The 22,347-nt window shown below is 40.2% G+C and overlaps 1 protein-coding gene across 1 annotated transcript in view; it reads left to right on the top strand.

The window, feature by feature from the left end:
* Window positions 1–22,347, top strand: part of MAD1L1 (mitotic arrest deficient 1 like 1) — a 348,568-nt gene that overhangs the window by 926 nt on the left and 325,295 nt on the right. Inside the window, exons 2-9 of the mRNA XM_030229927.2 lie at window positions 286–439; window positions 1,737–1,877; window positions 3,597–3,776; window positions 4,948–5,072; window positions 5,763–5,844; window positions 6,988–7,118; window positions 8,305–8,419; window positions 8,971–9,032. Of these exons, the coding sequence (XP_030085787.2) occupies window positions 290–439; window positions 1,737–1,877; window positions 3,597–3,776; window positions 4,948–5,072; window positions 5,763–5,844; window positions 6,988–7,118; window positions 8,305–8,419; window positions 8,971–9,032 (986 nt within the window). The 5' untranslated portion in view covers window positions 286–289. The remainder of the gene's footprint in view (window positions 1–285; window positions 440–1,736; window positions 1,878–3,596; window positions 3,777–4,947; window positions 5,073–5,762; window positions 5,845–6,987; window positions 7,119–8,304; window positions 8,420–8,970; window positions 9,033–22,347) is intronic.

The raw sequence follows: 22,347 nt of genomic DNA, 5'->3' as shown, positions 1-22,347 counted from the left end.
TTCAAAACTTAGGGGGAAGAACAATGAGTTTGGTTTGGTCAGAAAAAAAAAGGCTGTCTTGTATCTTTTTCTCATTTCACAGAAAATTATGACTTCAGCCTGTGTGGGGTCATGTTTTTCGTGGATCCCAGCAGTGATTTGCAGGTTGATTTTTACCCTGTAAATTGGAAGACCTCGTGTTTAGTGTTTCCTCTAACATGGAGATGGATGATGGAGAGATGGATCCCTCTTTAGCAGAGCATCTTGCTCTGAGTGTTTTGCTGATGATTTTCTGTCCATTTCCAGAGCCATGGAGGACTTGGAAAATAATACCACTGTCTTCTCCACCCTGAGATCCCTCAATAACTTCATTTCACAGCGTATGGAGGGAGTGTCTGGGCTGGCTACACCAGGATCTACTCAGAGCTCCTTACAGATGCAGTACCAGCAGAGGATGCAGGTGAGGAGTCCTCATCTTGGTGATTCCTGCAGTATCACTTCAGTGTGGTTGTGTGCTCCTTTTGATTCCAGGAGCTGGGAATTTCATTCAGATCTGACCGGTCATTCTGAAATTGACATTCTGAAATTGACATTCTGAAATTGACATTCTGAAATTGACATTCTGAAATTGACACAAACAAATAAAGGAAGCTTGCTGACACCATTCTGGAATCTTTTCCAGAATATATTTATTTTTTACAATGTCAAACAGGTTTATTTCTAATAAAAGAAATAAACTATTTTTAGTAAAAGTTTAAGAAAGGTCCTTTGAATTTATTCCCTGCTAGTTATATCTGTGTACTGGCTCAGGAAATTAAATTGTGAGTTGTTTTCATATTGCTGAACAAAGGAGCTTTATATCTTAACATTTTTCTAGTAAGACACTTTGTTACCTTTTTTCAGGATTTAAAGGCTTCTTTGCCTGGACACATCCAGGAAACTTGCATTGAGCTGTGGCTTTGATATGCAAACCAGTTGTGCTTTCTTACCCACCTCGGTTATTTACTTTTTTTTTTCTGTTAGCAGCTTCAGGCTCATAAAGCATAAATTGACTTCTTAGATCCTAGGGACTGTTTATTAAGCTGGAATGAAGTTTCTCTATTCTGTATCTTAATATAATTTCTATTTCAGCCTCTGAGTAAAAAATAAGTTTGCTTCTTTTTAATGTAAATCTGCTTTGCATTTGGAATGTTGACAAAAATTTAAGCTTTTTCTGTCTGTGCTGCATCTCTGGTGGCAGCAGTAGTTGCAGGAGGCTCTCTCTGGTTAGAGTCTCCATTGGCTGTGTGTTGGATGTGCATCACCAGGATGTAACCAATTCTGTTAGTGTTGTCTGTGCTCTCAGGTAATTTGAATGAAAAAATGAAGGGTAATATTGTAGAGCTCATGGAAAAATGTGTTATTTTGCACAACAGTTACTTTTATTGGGAGCGTGATCTGTGCTTCTTAGGCTTGGGGAGTTCATAATTAGCTTTTAGATAGAGAAGTAGATTTTCTCAAGCTGCATCTAGAGATTGAGAAAATCTGACTTAAGACCCAGGAATTAGTTTCTTTCCAATTCACCTTGGTTTGATGTGGGTTTCTGAGCATGGTGTTGAACACTGAGATTCCCCATCTACAGCTAGTGTGAGAGGTACCACAATGTGGTGATAGCTTGTAAAATGGCAAATTAATATCAGCTGAGCAGTACAGAGCAGGATGATACTGTTGTGCTGTTAATGGTGTGCAATGTCCCTTTTCACACATGAACTGGCCAGCTGGAGGAGCAGGCTGGGCAGATCCACTCCAAATCCCAGCTGCTGCAGGTGGAACGGGAGAAGATGCAGATGGAGCTGAGCCACAAACGAGCTCGCATCGAGCTGGAGAAGGCAGCCAATACCAATGCCAGGAACTATGAGGTGAGTGGGATGTTTGCTCATGGCTTGGGAGCATTGGCCTAAGCCAGAACACGTGGAGAGCATTTACATTGGTGGTTTGGTTCAGGGATGTGCATTGGTCTGCAGTGCTCTGTCTCAGAATGTGTATGGTTACTCTCTTTTTGGAGTGAAACTAAACTGAAAGGTGCACTCCAGGAGCATGCCTGGTGTTTTCCAACTGCTGATGGACACTGTCTTCAGAGCAGGATTTCTGTGACTCTCAAATGCATTTGCTGTGTTTGCATTTACTACAGGTGTGAGTGTCAAGTTGCCAGCATCAACATATCTACAGAACTGCTCTGCAGGTCCCCTCTCAGTGCACTGCACTAACTTGCTAATGTGCACAAGAGTGTGAACTTGAAGCCTCGTTAGGTTCACAGACTGGTGATCTGATCACTGGGTTCTGTTAGCTTAGCCCTGAAGTTGTCATGGGTAGCAGTAACAAAAGGGATTTGTTATATGTTTCTCCCAGAAGTATTTAATAATTTTTCTCCTAGAGGGTTTAAACTTCTTCTGGCACAATTGCAAGCATTTGGCTTGTGTGACTGTAATTAATTGGAATGGCAGCAGTTCCAGCCATGCAGTGTCACGCAAGAGAGCCTGCACTGATAAAACAGTGAGCCTCACTCAGGGACTAATAGCTTTTATTGGGTTCTGCTTTTCTGCCCACATATGTTTGCTTAACGACATTACTGAAATAAGCTGTGGATCAGTGGCTTTTGTAGCATAATAAAAGTCTTCTATGTGGCTGATTATTGAAAAAGAAATCTGTAAAAAATAATAAGTATGTTTTGTTGTATTTTATGAGTGAGACAGATTTAGTGTGTGGTTGTGAAATAGGGAGTCAGTGACTAAATTCCTCCTTCCTCTGAAGTAAGGTGATGTGGGATTAGGCCAGGAAGAGTTCAAACTGGAATGTAGCTGAGTCAGTCACAGAAACCCTTGAAATACTGATACAAAAAAAAGGGAGCAGCATTAATCCAGCAGTGTGGTAATTACCCTGCTCAGATTCTGTGTTTTTCTGAGTCATGTGGATAAAGGTTTTAGGAACCTCACAATGCTTTGCATAATCCTTGCTTATTATGCAAATCCGTGTCTCTAGTTGCTTTGATTAGCAAAGCAATTTATTATGCATTTTTTTCAATAAGTATTGATCAATTTGTGGTAGGAGTAAATTGAAATGGTATATGAAAGGTTGTCAGACTTCAAGAGTATTTGTTGTGTTAGTTGATAATATTTTCTTTTAAATTGCCTCAATTCCAGAAGTTGCAGAGGGAAGTTTGTTTTATTAACCCAGCTGTTGAGGGCTGAGTTTCTGAAAGTCAATTTTCTGTGCGTGGGTCAGCTTTAAATTGGAGATTGAATGTTTTCGTCTTTAATCTGCTGGAGAGTGTGCAATGGAGTTTGTGAAGCCACATCTGTATTCTCATAGTCATGTCTTAGTGTAAGAGATTTGGAAGATGTGGTCTCTTGATTTTCCAGCTCCATTTCCCTGGGTAATTCCTTGGGTAATTCCATTGAGTTACTGCTGATAAATTTTTGCCCTTGCTAGGTTAAAGCTGTGGTCTGAGTAACTTTGCTTCATGATGAAGCAATTACCATTGGTGATCATAGTAATAGGGAATAAGGACAAAAGAAGGAAAAATGGCTTCATCTTTCTGCTGCTTTCTTCTTAAGTCTCTTTGTGTTTTCCCTGGCCAGCGAGAGGCTGACCGTAACCAGGAGCTGCTCACGCGAATAAAGCAGTACCAGGAAAGGGAAACAGAGGCTGAAAATAAACTGAAAGAACAAATGGAGATGAACAAATCGTACAAGAAGAGCATGGAGACAATGAGTAAGAAGCTGCAAGAGAAGGAGAGCAAATTAGCCGAAGCTAATGAAGTAAGAACAGAGTAATTTTTAATCCATCCATAGCTTCAGGTGACTTTGGAGTTCTTGTGACTTGAAAATGGCCTTTTTGATTAAAAAACCAAAATAACTGGAACATTGTGTTCATCACCTGGAAATTAATAAACCCTGGTGGTGTGTGTTTTTTCTGTGAAAATTTAGAATCAAACCAAGCCCAGATACAAGTGAGCAGGTCAGAAGGAAAAGAGATTTCTTAGACAAGGTGATATGGAGGAGAGAAAAAGTGGTGCAACATCCAGCATCTGGGTTCAGAAGTGTAAAGAAAGGGACAGTGATGGAGGAGATAATGTGGGAAGTCAGGAGAACAGTAGAGTAGATGAGGTCTTCCTGAAGTGTGTTAAATGCCTGTGCATTCTACTGCAGAATGAATACTTGGGTAACAGTTTCAGTATATTTGGATGCCCAGACCATCTTCTCAACCCTCAACCTTCTCAGATATCACTATAGTTAAGTTCAGCTATTTCATTTGTAACTTTCCTGTACCAGCTGTTGATCAGCAATTACAAAGTCCTTAAGCCCTGCTCCTGCCTTGGTGTCACTGGAAATGTAGCAATGTGATAAAGCAGGTAAACAGATTTAATGTTCCAGTTATCAGTGATTAAAACCAGGGGAGAGGGATGGTACATTAGAGAAACTAAACCCACCTAAGAGATGTGTGCTGCACTTCTGTGTCTGTGTTCTTTTATTCCTATCAGTATCAAGATGAGAATTCTTCCTGTCTCTCTGTATAGAAGACACACTGCATATGTGATGTTTTGAGATATTTCTCTTTTTCTCTGTTACAGGGAACTGAGTAGTGGCTATTGGAAACAAACCTGTGAGCTTTTATTTCGAGTTAATATATTTAGAAAAAAACATCACCTAACTTTAAAGTTTGATATTTTTCATGCCAGTTTGAGGTCACCTATTTAAGAGATAATGCAAATGACAACTTGGATGGCAAATTAAAGTGCAAAATTATTTTCTCTTGCATTTGTTTGAGGTAGGTTTGCAGGTCTGAAGGTTTGCAAGAGTGTGGATTTGTTTCTAAGATTGTGTTAGTACTTTTTAGTTGGAAATTATTTCTATCATCATCCATAGTGTCTGGCTTGGAAAGTCACAGCCTTGTGTGTTTATGCCTTTTATTTTTTCTCCATTAATTCAGACAATCACTGTATTAAAAGCGAAAATATCAGAGCTGCAATGGAATATAATGAACCAAGAGATGCAGATGACAAGCCAAGACTCTCAGAAGCAGGAACTGATGGAGCAGCTGGATGTTGAAAAAAAGTAAGCAGGGATGAATGACTGTAGGGAGAAAAAGGCAAACAGAACTTCAGTCTTGTGCAGCTGTCATCACTCAGAAAACTTTCAACGGTGTTTGATTTCTGCTCTTCAAAGGGGTTCTTTGATCTGGGTGTGCAGGTTATAGCTGTTGTTTGAAACCAACTCTGAGGTGCAATTTTAATTGTACCTTGAGGAAAAAAACCCCACAAACTTGAGCTTTAAATCTCAGTGATGTTTTGTGTTTTCAGTGGAGAGTTACCAGAAGGCATGTGGGTAGGAAAGGCTGATCTGAACTTTATGGACAGAACAGAAATATGAAACCCTAAATCATAGTGGAGGGGTAATTGAAAGTTATGAGTGTTTTTTCTTGCTTGCTAACTTCAGCTCTTCAATTTCTAAGTTGTGAAGTTTTGTTTATTCTGAGTATATATTTGTTGTTCTTAGAGTTAAGTGGCTTGATTTTTTTTTCATATTTTTCTCAATATGCTTATTTTTATTAAAATGAATGGGTATTTTTGTCTCTAAATAAGAGGGAGCTGATATGAATGTGAGATTGAAAGAGCAAATGTTATATAAGAGTAACATTCACCTTGGTAGTGCTGTTTGACTCTGTTGGTCAGAGACTTCTGAAGGTGGGTTGTTTCTGGTACCTGAATTCTGGATTCTCAAGTGCCTCTTGTCTTCATCTGACAGGAAATGGCAGGAGGCAAGTCAGCAAATCCAGACACTCCAAGCAAGCCAGTCCTTACTGTCAGAATATGAACAGAAGATTAAGGTAAGAAAGTTTGTGACCTATATAAAGCTTTAGATTTTAATTCCTTCAGTGGAAGAACAGAATGCTGCTTCTTAAAAACCTGGCTGTTGCAGAAGTAAAAGGTTAGTTTGTCATATAAGTACCTGAGTTGGTTGCTAGCAAGAGTTGAGCTTGGGTGGACCAGGCCATCTACAATTAGCTGTAACATGACACTTTGCCTTTGTTTTATCAATTGATTGGAAAAGGCATGCTTTCCTCTATAGAAAGGTGATTTATATCCTTAAGCAGTGCTCTGTAGGCATGCTTTTTTTGGTTTTGTGCCACAGCATAAATTTGCTCTGCAAAAGACTGCTTGTAGAGTGATCTTTTTTCAAATGGCGCAAATGGTGCGTGATGAGCTACACTTATTTTCTGTTTCCTTGAAAATCCTTCCTCTGCAGTTGTGTTTAGAAAGTGCAATTACTTGTAAAGCTTTCAAAGCTACACTATCTTAAACATCAGTGTAGAGATGCGTTTTTTGCTTCCAAATGGGCACATAGGTTTGTGGGAGTTTATCTTTTTAATTTGTATTGTCTTCCTGGCAGAGGCAGATGTGGAGAATTACTTTGGTTTGAGCAGTGCTGACAGTGGCACTGCCTTGCTGTAAAACCAAACTGGTTGTCAGCAAGAGGAGACTTTCTCCATTGAAATGAAAAGATGGAAAACAAGACAGAAGTCTGCAACACTGCCCTAATAATTTGGGTTTTTAATGGAAAACGCCCCAACATTTACCATAATATTGAAATGCATGTTTGTGTCTCTTTCTGTACCTAATTTCTGCAGGCTATTCAAATGCTTCCCTCTGCATTTCTTTGGAAAGATAGAGGACAAGAAATCACAGATTTGGTTCGGTTGATGGAAGAGGATCATTTTAATGAGTAACAGGGGTTTTTTTGTTGTGAACTTGGACTAAGCAGGTGTAGAGAGAAGAGACCAGCCCAGGTGTAAAAGTGCAAACAAGAGTCATCCCTGCTTTGAGCATGGATTGGACCACATGATCTCCTGAGTTCCCTTCCGACTTCATTTTCCAGTCCTTGATTTGCGCTTACAAGGTACAATGCAGAAATAGCTCTTACCAACTCTACCTTACTCATTGCTGTCTTGTTCTCATCCCATGTTTTCCAGGATCTGGAGCAGAAGCTGTCCCAGCAGGAACATGATGCTGCAATTGTCAAGAACATGAAGGCAGAACTGGCTCGTTTCCCAAAAATGGAGCGTGAATTGCGCCAGCTCAGGGAAGAAAATACCTACTTCAGGTGAAGGAAGGGTTCAGGTGTTGAGGGTTGTGTTCTTCTGTACTTACTACAGCTGCACTGTCTGCACTTCACATCCCTGTTTAGGGTTTCCACATGGGAAAGCTCAGGAGGAAGTATTTCATAAAAATACTACTTGTGAATTGAGCAGTGATGTGGTGCTTACTAGATGAGAGGATCTGACAGGATCTGAGGAATCTTCTTGAACACAGGAGCCTCACAGAATGTGAATTCATTATTCTGGGTGGTGATTTTGGATTGTTAGAACAAAATTCAATGTTTAAATGTAATGATGAACTCCATACAGCTTGGAGAAAGAATTTCCTGTAGGGAAAAGAGGCAGCTGAACATTCCTTTAAGAACTGGTTTTGCTTAGCTGTTGTTACCACTGTTTTAAAGGCCTATTGTTCCAGCATAATGTTTAGAAAGTGTCTTGTTTAAATTTCTAAACTCTGATATAGCCATTGGGTATGGTAGGCTTTCTGGATTGTCAAAGTGGCAATCAGTTTGAAAAATTAAATTAAATGTAATGTGAACTAAATTGCCTTTAAGTTTTGGGTGTTTTTTATTATTGTTGTTTGTCTTTTTAAAAAATTAAATGAGTCATTCTGCCAGCTTTTTTTTTTTTTTTCAAAATAAGTAATTTTCCTAGGTTTTGCTCTTGCAATTATTTCATTATAATTTTACATTGCTCGTCTTGGAATTTTTTTCTCATGCTTGTTTTTCTACAGTGGAACATACCAAGAGATTAAAGGTCATTTGCTTTTGTACAGATTTATTTCACACTTGTACATCTCTATTGGGAAATAAAATAAGAAGTAAAACCAAGCAGTGCTCCAAAGCCCAGGTCTGTACTGCTTGTTGTGTTCCAGCCAGACTGAAAAGCAGATTTTGGAGTTTGGAGTCTTTTGTTACCCTTGTTTTGACAAATAGTAAAGCAGACACAAAGCTTCAGCTTGCTTGGGCATTATTAGGGTAGTATTTAGAGTAGAAAAAAATAATTTCAATAAAACTGTTTTTTTTTTTTTTTTGTTGTTTTTTTTTTTTGTAGCAGTGGCTTTGCTGTGAAGGTTGTAGAAGTGAGTCAGTTGAATGTCATGATTCCCATGGGATTGCTGTATATCTGAAAGTTTGTGAAAGGGAATTCACTTGCATGAATCTGTAGTAATTGTCTCTCTTTTCATCACAGGGAAATGAAAGAAAACAATGGTTTGCTTAAAGAGGAAGTGGAAGGTCTCCAAAGAAAGCTGGAACGCTATGAGAAGGTCCAAGCACAGCTAGTGACTGTGGAACTGGAAAATGAGGTGAGGAGCTGGGAACATCTGGTGGATGAGCAGAACAGGAATTTCCTCCATTACCTGTCCTTTTAGGCTCTTCCTGTATTGTGTTACTTAAGATATGATACCTCCTTTAATTAGTGGACTCAAACCAGCTATTCCCAAACTGGAAAATCAGCATGAGGGGAGTCATGGCAAGGAAGGTGTAAAAGGCAAAAGGGATGTTTACTGTTCAGCTGGAGATTTTTTATGTAGAGAATAATCTCATCATAGTGTCTATTTTAGCCTTGATGTCTCTCTTTTACCTTTCTATTGCTGGAAAGGCTTTTTCTGGCATCAGGTTCTGTCCAGACATGGTGGTGTCACACAGGTGTGTGTGAAGAACCCTGGTACCCAGGGCTGCAGAATGGCAAACCAAAAAGGCTGGATAAGATCAGGAAGTCCACAGGAGGATAAGGAATAACACTGACTTTGCATGGAGGATTATGAGAAAACTCTGGTTTTGAGTTTTTTAACAGCTCTGGTGAGCTGTTAGAACATGTGTCTATGTCTAACTCTACTTTTAATCTTCACTTTAGAAACTTTTGGGAAAATTACAAAGCTGGGAGAAACTGGATCAGACCACTGGCTTAAATATCAGGTATGTGCTCACAGCTCTGGAGGGAAGTAAGACTTTTAAGCCCTTTCCTCTTAATCTTCTGACTGATCTCTTAAGTGTGTTTGCCATGTTTTCTTTCTGTCCCTTCTTCATGTGGAAGCTCTTCTAGTACATTTTATTATATATGAGAAGAAAATAAGATAACACAATTTTTAAAGTAACTTTGGGAACTAATAAATGTTTTTCACCAAGTCACCTTGAGTAATGTGTCTTTGAGGCTGGGGATCAGTTTTGAATTCTTGAAACTTTTTGTGCATAACTTCATTTTTATTTAGTTAAGAGATTCCACTTGCTTAATAAGTGAATTTCTAAGAATTTTGGATGTCCAGAGAAGAGAATGTGTGCTAGTTGTGGCACACTATTGTAAACATATTTCCCTTGAAATCTGGATATAAAACTTAGCTGCTAGATCATGTTGTGACTTTCTTTCCCTAAAGCAGCTGAAGAAATGTGGTTATTTTAGTTATTTTGTCAAAGCCACTCCCCAGTTGTGTTTTCTAACACCAGCTGGTCTGTGTGCTGGTACTCAACAGCTCCTCCTGACATCTGGAGCAGTGAACCAGATTTTTTAAGGTCCCTGTGTATGTGGTATAAAAAGGAGCTGGAAATACTGGAATTTTTGATCATTTTCTTCTGCTGCAGAAGGTTTTCTGTGTATATATAAAACTTTTGTGTGCCGTATTTCAATGCTGTTCTATTTTCTCTAAATATTTACAGTGTCATTACATGAGAAAAGAAGATGCTTCTTTGTAAATAAATGATATGAACATTGATCACCTTTCACACTGGGTCAAAGCTGAAACATGAGCAGCAGAACCTCATCTTGCCAGTTGTTTTTCCATTCCATTCATTCCACATACCCAGCTACAGGGCAGTGTCTGCACACTGCTGGGATTGTTTGGAAATGCACAGATGGTTTGGACACATCACTGCTTCATGTAAAAGATACTTGTGTTCCCACTTGGGAAAGCTCCCTTAATTTCCTCAGCGTTTTCTGTTTAATGAGGATAACGAACCTTTTCCTTAGGCCTGCTGGTAGGTAGCATGCTTGAGGTTTTCTCCTGCATCTGCTGAGGATCCATACATTTAGATGAAGATGGAATTATGCTAAGTCTCCTATGGTAAGGTATGGACAGAAATTGTAGGAATCCTTTTCACAAAACCTTTGGAGTAAAAGCTTTTTACTTACCTCAAGCTGTTAAAGGTTTAACGAGGTAATTTCACAGTGGGAGAGAAATGGAACCAAGTGATTCTGCCTGTTGAAGTGTAATAACTCCTTCATTTAAAATCAGAATATTCACTGTGAAGTGCTAGTTTTGTGATTGGGCCGTATTGTTTAGTGCTATTAATGGCACCTTCTACAGAAAGGGGAATTGCTCTTGAGAAAGATCATCTTTTCATGCAATTGGAGCAAGTGGGACTGGATGATTTCCCCCTCCCTCCCTTATTCTTTTTCTTTTCTTTCTCAGACTTCTTACAGCATGAATTACATTAATCTTTGTGAGGGTGATGAAGATGGTGAGAGATCATTGCCCTGGTTGGATCCTGGAAAATGCTGTTGGTGAAAGTTTGAGAAGAGTTAATTGCCCATCTCATAGTAGAAAAGAAACAGGAACAAGTTGGCTGATTGTCCCAAAAAGCTAGAGGAATGTTCTGTTTGCTAATAACTAGATAAGAAAGGGAAAAGGGAATAAATTAGGATTTCTCATCTTTTCTTATCAGGGACTTCATTGGTGCAGAGGATGTAAGGGAAGTGCATGCAGCGTGTGGCGTTTTAGAGAGGATGATTTTTCATTTCCTCCAGCACTTCCACAGGGCTTGTTCAGTGTCTGCTCTCAGTGGTTTCTGTTCACTGATTGCCTGCTCCCAGCAGGCTTTTTGTCAGATTGGCTTATGATCAGCCCTTGCAGTGTAATTTTATGTAATAATACTTGGGAAGGAGGTGCAGCTTTCAGGAGTGTGGTGGTAATCCAACTTTTTTTAGTACTGGTCTCTTTGTAGTGACAATGGAAGAGTGTTTATAATGCTTCACCTTGTGGGGGCAAAACAAGTACATTAACAGTTGACTCTGGCTAATCTTCTGTTTGCTCGTTCTGGACTCCACTTGTAAGGTCCTGGGCTTTCTCTTCATAAACAGTAGAAACAAAGACGGCTGTAGTCTATAGCAAAATATCCCTGTGCTGAACAGTAGCTAGATAATAAAATAGGACTCATCATATGTGCTATATATGGTTCATGTGGTATATATGGTACACAGTATAAATCTGTCATCTTTCTTGTGTTCAGTTATCTGTCCTTTGGATTTCTTGAACTTCCTCCTGCCTACCTTGCAGTATAGTTGGCTCTGGTTCTTACTGTGGATCTAGGTCTTTTTCATGTGTTATTGTTATGCTGCCAGGGATTTTCATACATTGGTCATGTGTTGCTCTGACTTGATCCTTCTGCTGTAGAATTGGTTTCAGCTGTAAAGGGAAAAAACCCACAAAATGTTAAATTCTTGCTCTGTGAGCAGAAAGTCGTATTTATTTTGGAGTGCACTGTCCTGTAGAAGGATATTTATACACAGCTTTTTTAGGACTGTTATTAGGAAAGGGTTGTGTGGAGAAAACAAGCTTCTTTTACTGTGTCTCTCTCTCTCCAGGATGTGCTGATGTAGCTTCTATTTCTTCAAAATCAAGTATTTGAGTAATTGAGTTGTTGACCACCTTCACTGACAAACCATGTTAATTGTGACACACTCGGTTGTTTTTTCAGCAGTGGACTATTATCTTAGAGATATTTTCCAGGCAGTTCCTCTACTGCCAATTAACAGTTAATCTATTTTAACAGGAAACTACTTGGGAGAGGTTTTGGGTGACAGCAGTGGCTTTATTTGGGTAACAAAGCTCAGAACTCCCACGAGATGGCGCCCGCTCTCCTGCAGGGGAAGGAACGGGCTCGCTCCAGCCTGGGATTCAGCCCAGTGTGAATCCATCAGCCTTGGGAAGGGGCAGCTGCTCTCAGGAAAACTCGTGATTGCTGCCGGCAGAACCTTTAAACTCTCTTTGGTGCTGCCTGCATGCACTCACCGTCTCCTTGCCCAGTACTCTGGGCTGTACCTTGCTATGAAAATGGTTTGTGCAGATTTCTCTGATGGAATATGAAACTGTTTTTCTGGCTGGCTTTGTAAACTTCATGTTTACACCATGTATTCTTAATTTTGTCTTGTTTAATAGGAGTTCTTCACAGCCTGCTTCTTTTCTCCCCACCCCAAGCCTTAGAAATCTTAGCATTCTCAGAGCAGTGCTGTTATTGTTCTGCCTTTCCCTTCTGCAGCATGTAGAGGATGCCCAAATAAAAAATGAGGGTGCTTGTTCTGTGAGCTATTAATCTAAATAAGCCTCTTTTGCTGCTGTTTGTCTGTGTTTGGTTGATATTGTTTTTGTCCTCTAATGAATTTATCAAGTGATTTGCTATCCTTAAATAGATATACCCTGGAGTACTGAGTGATGGAAAAAGATGTGCATCAGGTATTTGTTAAAGCTGAGGCAGTAACTCAGGTACTGAAGGTACTGATAGCCACTGATAGCAACTGACAAGGTTTAATGCTAAATTTGTCTTTGTGTTATTCCATGAGTGGCAGAAGATTGCAAGTTTTGAAAGGTTGGAGTCTGGCTGAAGAGTCATACAAGTGGGTGAAGTCTGCCAGGTGGGCCACAAACAACAGCTTCTGAGGAGTTTTATTCCAAGCTTTTTTCTTGGAGGTTTTTTTTTTTTTTTTTTTTTTGAGGTAATAAAAAGTAACATGTGATACAGGGTTTGTTTTTGTTTTTTATTTTGCTCCGTGTTTTTTAATGGAAGTAATGAGTATAAAGTTTCTTCAGATTCATCTGTTGGGCTCAAAGATCTTTGTATACACAGCAGAGTTATTTTATATTGGTGATCAAATATATTGATCATGACCCATTTAAGTCAGTGTTTCCTTTTTGGAGCACTGCTTTCTGTTGCCAGTGGTACTGTCAGCTCAGGCTTGGTGTTCATGCATGGGAAAAAACAAAAGATTTTGTTCATACAACTTTTCGGAATAATTTCAGTTTTTTCCACATTGAGGATCTCAGCTGTCCTTTTCTGAAGGGCCATGGGTTACAGTGTGGAAATTAGAGCTGCAGCTGATGTGTCAGAGAGAAGAGAAGTGTGCTTGGACTCTTGTGTGGAGCTCAGAGACTCTGGTCAGGGGCTTGGGTGTTCTGAGTCACATCCCACTGCAGTTCTGGTGTCAGGCAGGTCTTGCCCCCCTGTGCTGGTGGTGTAAGGCTGGCCCAGGGACACTTGGGGTTCACTGGGTGTGTGTTGGGGACAGAGCTCACAGAGCCCTCTGGGGTGAGTGCAGGTGGCTGCAGCAGTGACATCTTCTGGAGCTGCTGTGGCTCTCTGGGGAGCTCACTGGCCAGGCCTGGCTGCCAAGGAAGTGCAGTTTGGCAGGGATTTGGGCCAGTGCTGAGGAACCATTTTCCTTTGGTGGAGCTGCCAGCTGCAGAGAGCAGACACTGATCTGCTGACCTGTCGCCTCGAGCCAAAGAAGTGAACCTGGGAATGCTGACCTGGTTTTCTTTCTGAAACATCTGTGAGCTGGCTGCCTGACAAATCTTGGGGACTAACTTCCTGCAGTGTCTGAGACCAATTAAGAGAGGAGATAGTGTGAATGTGTATGCATTTCCTCTCTAAGAAAGGGTTTAATTAAGTGGCAAGCATCTCTATTTAGTACCGTGGTTTGCACAGTTGTAATTCATAATTACCCAGGTGCTACACTCAGTACGGGAAGTCCTTCTATGCACATTCTGCTTTTGGAGCTGGGGGAAGGGAGGGGAGAGAGGGAAAGGGAATTGGATTTCTTGATTCTGCATTTAGTGGTGGATTAGTGCTCTTTTTTTTCAGTGAATAGAAGAAAAAGGAGAATATTTGAGTTCTCTACTTTCCTTTTTGAATCTTGATTAACTATGCTTAGCTACTGTGCACTCTCTTCCATCCAAGGCATTGAATATCTTTGCAGTAGTGAATGAAGCTCATAATCTTTTCCTTTCTCACAAGGTAGTAATTTGTCTTTCTCTGAATGTCCATTATGAGTAAGTAGTTACTGGTTAAAAAAAAATCTGTTGACAGATATACAAAGTAGTGCATGTTGAAATAATTTGAGTTACTCATGTTACTCTGGATACTTAATTAACTGCAGCCAATCAAGATAAGACTGAGGGTTATTGTTGCTGGTTCCAGCAATGCCATAATTCTGGCATGATCATTCCATAGTGGAGCAAATATTTTTATGGGATAGCCTGTTGTAGCCCTGTGGTCTTTTGTCACCAAGCAAGAAATCAGTCTAATTAAAAGCATTTGGTGTTGGCTTTCCCCTGTAACTGTACCACTGCCCTGAATTACAGTGCTTATTTCTCTGTTGGAGGGTGAGGAGCTTGGTTTGTCTGGGTTGGCTACTGGTGGCCCCCAGCTTTAGAGCTCTGTCCTAATTGGAGGAGAAAATTAGGATTAGCACAGTATGAGGATACTGAAGCTTCATGTTCTATGTCTTAGTTTTTCATAAATAGTTGTAATTTATGATCTGTGAACAGACTGAAATTTGCATGACTGCTGTTTACAAGATTCCCAGTGTAAAACAAACTGTCTCCTCACAGTGGGAATTCCCAGGGTACCCAGTAGGGATATAAATGCTGCGTAGGGGGAACAAGTAATTAAAAACCACCACAAACAAGCACCAAAACCCAAAACAACAACCAAGAAGCACTGTGCTTGTTAGAGAAAAGAAACTTTTATAGTTATGAGGTCTCAGCTTACCTCATGGATAGGTTATCTGCAGGCAGAGTACAGCATTTTACTGTTTCTTCTTTGCCTTCTACTGAAGGTGAAGATTTGGGAAATGCCAAAGAATTCACCCTCTGAAGAGGGTCAGTGTAGCAGGTTGCTAGTATTCCCCCAAATCCCTAAGAACAGGGCTTTCTCCTGGCTTCCTTGCATTGTTCTGCCAGGACAAGTTAGTCCCAGTTTAGAGCATCTCTGCCATTTCTTTCTCACCTGGGGCTTCTGACTCTGGTGTGTGTCTTAATATATTCTGTTCCTACCTGGTACCTTCTGCTTCTGTGAGGTCTGCAGCTGTAAGAGGTGTCCTTGCAGAGCAAAAAAGCAGTCTGGAATGGGAAACAGTGATCCCACTCCTGATCTGTTCCCTCATCAGCTCTCCTGTGTTGGTGCATAAATAGTGCTGCTGTTCCAAAGCAGGGCAGGGGATGTGGAAGGGATGATGAGGGTAATCATTGTGTTTATATAGAAATATAGAAATAAAGGCTACGTGCTCAGTATTTGTAGGACTTGGCTTGTGTGAAAGATGAAAGCACTGCCTCAGCAGTGTTCAGCAGCTTCTTGAGGGAGACGTGCCTGAATAGTTCCAAAGGGCATCTTTGGATTTAGAGTGAGGTACAAGGTAAAGAGAAAGCTACTTGTGGTTGTCTTACACTAATTGTGCATGTGCTGAAGTCACCAATTTTGACATAGAGAAGTCGTGGAGGAAGCTGTCAACCTGTTGGATGTGACATGCAGCATATGCTGGAGTACTGCTCTAAGCTCTTTTGTTCTTCATTATTCTGTTCTCTTGCTTTAAAATGTACATTATTCTTCACTTTCCACGCTGCCCTAGGTTTTAGCTTTCCATGACAGAACTCTTATTGTGCCTCGTGGGGAGAAAATGCTCCTCTGTCATCTCAAATTCTGAAGCTCCAGGCTTCAGAGCAGTAAGATGCAGTTTTGGGAGACTTCAGTCCATATTTGGGTGTTGGGGGTGATGCATTTAAATGTGATGCTTGGAAGTGGATGTCAAATCTGTGCTTTAACCAGAGTTTAGTTTTCTCCCATTCCCTTGGGGTTTATCCACTTACTTTTAATAAAGCAACCACATTTCATAGATATCTTTAAGTGTTGTAGGCCTGTGTTTTACAGTTCTTCACTGAAATGCTGGGCAAAACTTCCTGCCAGACTTTCCTATCTGATACTAATTTTCTCCAAAGAATGCTTTACTTATCTCTGATGTTCAAAAATATTAGTGTTCTTTCTCCTTTGCCATTAATGCTTTTATTTCCATTTGAATATATCAGAGTAATAACTCTGGAGGCTAAAGGAGAGATAGGAAGAGTATAAAATAAAACAGATGAGCACATGACATTGAAGCAGAGCAAGGCTGTAATGTATAATCAGATAATCAGAGTGAGAAGTAAGCAAGCTCAGATCAAAAATATATCTGTCCTTGCTTTGCATTTCAAAGCTCTGGGAGCAGTTCAAGAGATTGTTTTCCCAGGATCACAGATCTGACATTCTGGAGACAGAAAAAGCTGTTAAGCAGTAACTTAGCACACTGTCCATCTTTGGTGAAAGGTGATTTGAGGAACTTCAGTAGTTTGAGTCCAAGAACTGTGTGGAGAGTAATTTAGCAATGTGTGCTGGTGTTGTCTGCTCCATAGCAGGTGTTTCATTTGCCATGGGGGGCTCACCAGCCAGACACTCCATTGTGAGCTGCTGCTGTATTTCTTCCCATTATTGTTTGACACTGTTGGAAAACAGTTGGGTAAAAGTTGCTTTGGCTCCTTGCAGCATGTAGTGACCCATGTTATGTGTAAATGGCTCCAACTTTGCTGCTCACTCTGCTGTGAAGGAGAAGCTTTCAAAAATACAGGCACTTCTAAAGAGCCACTTTCATTGCATTAGGCAGCCCTGTTTGCCTTAAAGTGAAATTATCATTTAAATAGCAGAGACTAATCAGCAAGGGGATGGTTTGCTCCTGTCAGACAGCTCAAATGCTTGTGCTTGATTTTTATTCAGCCTATCATTTGATCGTTTCCAAAAACCCAATAACCACTATAATCTCCAGCTCAGTTTTAATTTTACCTTTCCATTTCCATTTTAGCATCTTTCAGTATTTCAGCTCTAAATTTTAAGCTGGGGCTGTTGATGTGCCCTTAGATATGCAGTGCATTATCCCTCACCCCCAAAGTTTTGCTTTTGCAGGGAAACTTTTAAACAAAAATGCACATCCCATAAATGCATATTGGGGATGATTTTGTTTTAGCATAGCAATGTCTTTTTCAAAGCTTTTCTCTAATGCAGAGGCCTTTTTTGAACAAAAGCAGCAAAACAAAATGTTTCAGTAAGGAATCAAACTCTTGTGTGCTGCTCCCCTGTACTCCTGGGCATGGCCTTTAGCTACAGGGCAAGGAATCTCCCTTCTTCATTGAATCAAGGAATACCAAGATGGATTGTGCCAGACTGATGTAACAGCTTTCTTTGTCTAGAGAATTGATTATATTATCAAATAAATCACAATAAATCTTATTTCTTTGAACTTCACTGAAACAGGAACCACTTGGGAAAGTATAAACCATGGATGAGAAGATGGAAATTAACAGAAAAATGGTAGGATATATAAGAATTATTTAAGTAAGGATAGATTCAGTATTGTTGAAAGGAAAATGCAAGGATAAGTAGAATTCCTCAAAGATTCGCCTTAGGATCTGCTTTATTTAGTATTTCTATTAATGGTTTTGGTGCAAAAATTTGGTGTGTGCTGATAAAACTTGGCTAATGATGCCAAGTTCAGAGGATTCATAAATGCACAAAAGCTGGATATGCAGAACTGAATGACCCTGAGGATTAGAGTGCAGAAATGGGACAAAATTCAATGAAACAAAGCACAATGCTCCATGGAATTGGGAGCTGAATGCAAACTTCTTTTGGAAAATGTAGCACATGCAGTAGAAAAGACTAGAAGGGCTGTGTGTTTGTTAAAAATCACTGTTCATTCTCACACAGGGGAGTCACCAGGAGAAAAACTGCTGTGGAGGTGAAAATGTTCAAGGGGCTTGGGAGATGCTGTTCAGAGTTCTTGTCACCCAGTGTGGAGGAAGATGGTGGGGGATGCAGAAAGTGGCTGCTGAAAGGAGCCTGGAAGCCATTCCACTGAGTGTGGAATGGAACAACCTCTTGCAGGGTCTGGTGGGAGATGTAATTGCTGCCAGGAAATTCATGGCTAGAAGGGAGGAGAAAAAGGGGGATCCATACTGGTGAGAAAAGGTACCAGCTATCTTTAAGGCTTGCTCTGGCATTTAAATCAAATTGCTGTAACCCTGCCATGAATGCAGTTACAAGGAAGTTGTAACTTTTAGAAAGACTAAAGTTCTGAATGCAGCTTCCAGTGGAGTCAAAGATATCCAAATTTCTGCTCCACAGGGTTATGGAATAGATGAGTTATAATAGCAAAGAACTAGACAGGACCTAAACTAGAAGGTTCTTTTCAGTCTCAGTTTCATTTGAATGTGTATGTGCCAGTCTATAAACAAGGGGATGTACTCAAGAATAAGAAGAGGGGCAGTACATTTTAGTTTGGAATTGCAGGCTTTACTTAATACCAGGGTTCTGGAAACTGGAGGTAGGGAAGGGGGAGTGGAGTTTAATGAGTAAAAGCAGATCATGTCCATCTTTCTGCCCATGCAGAACAAAACTGTAGACAGGGACATGAAGTGTGAGAGCAGCTGACCCTTGTTCATGTTGAGAAATAAGCAGTTTGCTGAAAAATGCACTGAACTATTAAGAAGAGCTTATCTGTCAGTGCTGATAAGACCAAAATATGATTTGTATCGTTGGAGAAGCTTTTCTGAGTGTTTTTTGTGCAGGTTATCTTGATGGTGTTTTGAGAATGACTCACTCCTGGTTAGTGCTTAACCTCATCAGTGCCTAGAGCACGGATTCCTGTTTCTGAGGGAGCTGGGTAGAGGCTGCTTTAATCATCTGGCTTTGGTTTGTCATCAGTGCAGTGAGGAGCTCTGTGCTGGCTTGGCCAGGAAAGGTCTAATTTTCAGTTTTAATTGTACCTAACAGCCAGCACAGCAACATCAACTTGGGCAGGAGGAAATTACAGAACATTACAGAACTTCAGTTTTTTAGCATTGTTAAAGTGCTCCTGCTCTGACAAGCTTGCTTACGTGCCCTGTGAAGATATTATGTAAGCTTTGTCCTGAAGCTCCAGTCTGTCCTCCCTTGGGACTGCTTTCCCACTGGATATTTTTGATGAAAGCTTATCTTTAGCTGGCTTGTATTCTCTTTCCTCATAAGCTACTTTATTAAAGGGAGTATTCTTGTAAATATACCTTTGTCCATGCATTGCTTGGAGAGAGAGAAAAATTCATGTGGCTTGAAGTAGCAAAAGAACAGCACAATATTTTCAAACATCTCCTAAAGGGCACAGTGAACTTGAAATGTTAGTGAGTTAAAGGATTAATGTGGTAAGTGCCTCAAGGTTCTCTTGAACTAGCTGTGATTATGTAAGTGTTGTTTGTTATTTTAAAATAACTCATAGCATGTAAATTAGCATGGTGGATTGGATTATTTACTCATCCATTTCTGGTCAGTGTCAGTGCAGAAAAATCCAGAGTAACATGCAAGACCTGAAGCAGGCTTTTTTTTTTTTTTTTTTTTTTTTGTTTTAAGAAAGTTTGTTAACTCTCATCATTATGAATTTTAAATAAGCATAAAGATTTTTAGTTAGCGCCCTCCATCCCTTTTAAAAAGACTCTTGCAGTTTGGAGCTATTATGTGTGCATAGAGTAAATAAAAAAATGTTTTGCTTTCAGCTATAATCTTTCTTATTTGAAACAATATTCAAAAAAGTTGTAAGGTATTAGAAGTGAGCCTCCTAAATTGTTGCTGTTTCTATAAATGATGCCTTTTTGTGTTTGAGACAAAATGAAAAATGTTTTTTGTCTTAGCCTCCAAAACCCACAGCCTGAAGTGAGCTGCCTGAATGAGAGCAAATACTGCATTGGGCTGGCAAGAGCACTGGGGCTGGGATAATTGGAAAGATTCCCATTCTGGAAGCAAAGATGGGAGGTGTTGGGGGCTGAGCAGGTCCCTGTGTTTAGTGAAAACCAGAATCAGTGCTTGGGGGTTGTTTTCAAAGTGCTGACCTGCATACCTGAAATAAGAGCTCAGGGCTCCTGCTTTCAAATGCAGCTTTCAGTGGGGTTAGAGCAGCTTGTAGGAAATGGAGCCAGGCCTGCTCAGCAGAAAGGAGATAAAACATGCCAACTCTCCCACTTAGCCAAGGCAGGTAAGAGGTGGAGGTGCATGGGACCTTCTCTCCCTCCCTTCCACTGATGTAAAATTCTAGGAGTGCATTGGCAAAGCTTATTTTTTTCAAATAGATGTTCTGCACATATTTTGGTCATCACCTTGCAGCAAAGTGTTTTTTTTTTCTAATGAAGTCATGTCCTGCAGTATGGTGTTTTTGTAAGAGCATGATCCATTTTGAACAGAGTGGTAGAACTCTGCAGCAGTGAAGCTGCTCTCAACTTTTGTTGCATCTTGCTATATAAGCAGAACAGATCTGTCACAGAGTCCAAACTTCCCACAAAAGGCAGAGTTTTGTCTTTTCTAGAAATGTATTGATTCACATTTCAAGCATCTCTTCTCTGCTTTTTTAGTACCTCTTGGACTCAATCCTTACTCACTCCCTTTCTCTGCATTATTCTCAACTCCCTTGTCAGCAGAGTTAACAATTTCTGTGTCTCTGCAGGGAGTAATGGGCAGCTATTGCAAGAACCATTTTCTGGCACAAGTTGTTCTTGTTGTAATTGCTTTTGAATTCTTATTACTTGTTTAAACTGTCTTCCAGAGACACTCTGATATGAGCAGTGTAGTAAAAGGGAAGATAAATCTTTTGGGTAGGAAGAAGTATGAAATTCTAGATTTACTTAAGTTATTCCCTGCTGACCAAGTTGATTTATTTTCTGTTTTAATGAAACAGTCATCCTCTTGCTGTGATACACATCAAGCTCTTCAGTGATGGCTTGAAATCCTGCTAACTTTTCTAAGGAGGGCAGAAATGGAGTGTCTGGCTTTGACTGAAAATGTGTTCAGTATCTGCATCCTCAGTTAGAGAAGTCAGCTTTAACTGGGACAGCTTTTGGAATACTTCACAGCTCTGCTCTTGGCTCCATTAGAAGAAGATGCTTTAACCTAGTTATGGGTTTTTTGTCCTCAGTTTTGCTACTGTGTTGGCAAATGACATTTGACTCTGTGCTCTTTGTACTCCCAGAGATAAAGCTCTGTGGCTTCAGGTGGTTTTCTGCAAATGCAGCAGCCAAGGTTGATGGCATCAAGCCTATTTTGTGACAAGCCTTTCATTTAGGTTTGATGGTTTCCAGTGTGACTTTGGCAAAGGCGTCACCTGCCTTCTGGAGAGCTGGCCCACTTGTCAAGGTCACACAACACCTTTTGGCTCACCTGTCTGAAAGTACCTGGCAAGGGGAAATGCAATTGGCACTTCATAATAAGTGATATATTTGCAAGTCTGCTAGAGAGGAAGAGTGAAAAAATGCTCTGGGTGTTTTTTTTTTTTTTTTTTTTCCCCTAATTGAATAGACATAGGTCTTGGAAATGCACATGCTCCTGCCTGGATGGCTTGTGACAGCTGCTAAAGATAAGCATGCTCTTTCTCAATGTCATTTGACTCTAGTTAGATAGTTAAAATAGCTTTTTCTGTTCCAGAAATACCTGTCTGGTTTTTGTAGTCTGTTCTTTTCAGTGGTGGTGTGTCCAGGTCACCAGATTTTCAGATTTGTAGAATACCAGGTTGGAAAGGACCTCGAGGTTCAGCCTTTCCTGACAAAAGCCTGGTCTGGCCAAGATGGCCCAGCACTGGGTCCAGCTGAACCTTAGAAGTGTCCAACGTTGGAGGAAAGTTTAGGTAAACCCTTCACCAATATACATCAGGAAAACCTAACCCAGAATCTGAATCTACAGCACAGTTGAGTGTTTACCAGAAATGACTTTCATACTCTGGTACCCCTGTGATGTTAATAATTGTCAGAGACATCTGACAGTTATTAATATACAATGTTAAAAGAGCTGCATTTTTGTGTCTAAAGTTGTAAGGGCTACAAAATAAATATTTGGCCCTTCAGAATTCAAACATCAGAAGGACAGCCACCAAAGTTTTAGTATCTGTATCAGTCTGTGGTTTTTGTCAGGGAGAATGGAATGCTTTTGGTATTAGTTGGGATTCAGTTCTATGGTGTGACTAAATCATTACATGGAATTTGATGGAACCATATCTGGCAAAAATCTTGCTGACAGCCTCAAGTTTGTACATGGGTTTTTATAGTATAAAGGAGCTGTCTCTCACTAGGTTGTTTCTTATAATTTTCTGTGCTTAGTAATTTGGAATTGTTAGGTTTGTATATGCTGTCCCCCTGCATTTTCCCTCCTTGCT

The sequence above is a fragment of the Serinus canaria genome, chromosome 14 (assembly GCF_022539315.1).
Source record: "Serinus canaria isolate serCan28SL12 chromosome 14, serCan2020, whole genome shotgun sequence".
NCBI classification, from domain to species: Eukaryota; Metazoa; Chordata; class Aves; order Passeriformes; family Fringillidae; genus Serinus; species Serinus canaria.
This window is presented reverse-complemented; position numbering and strand designations above follow the sequence as displayed.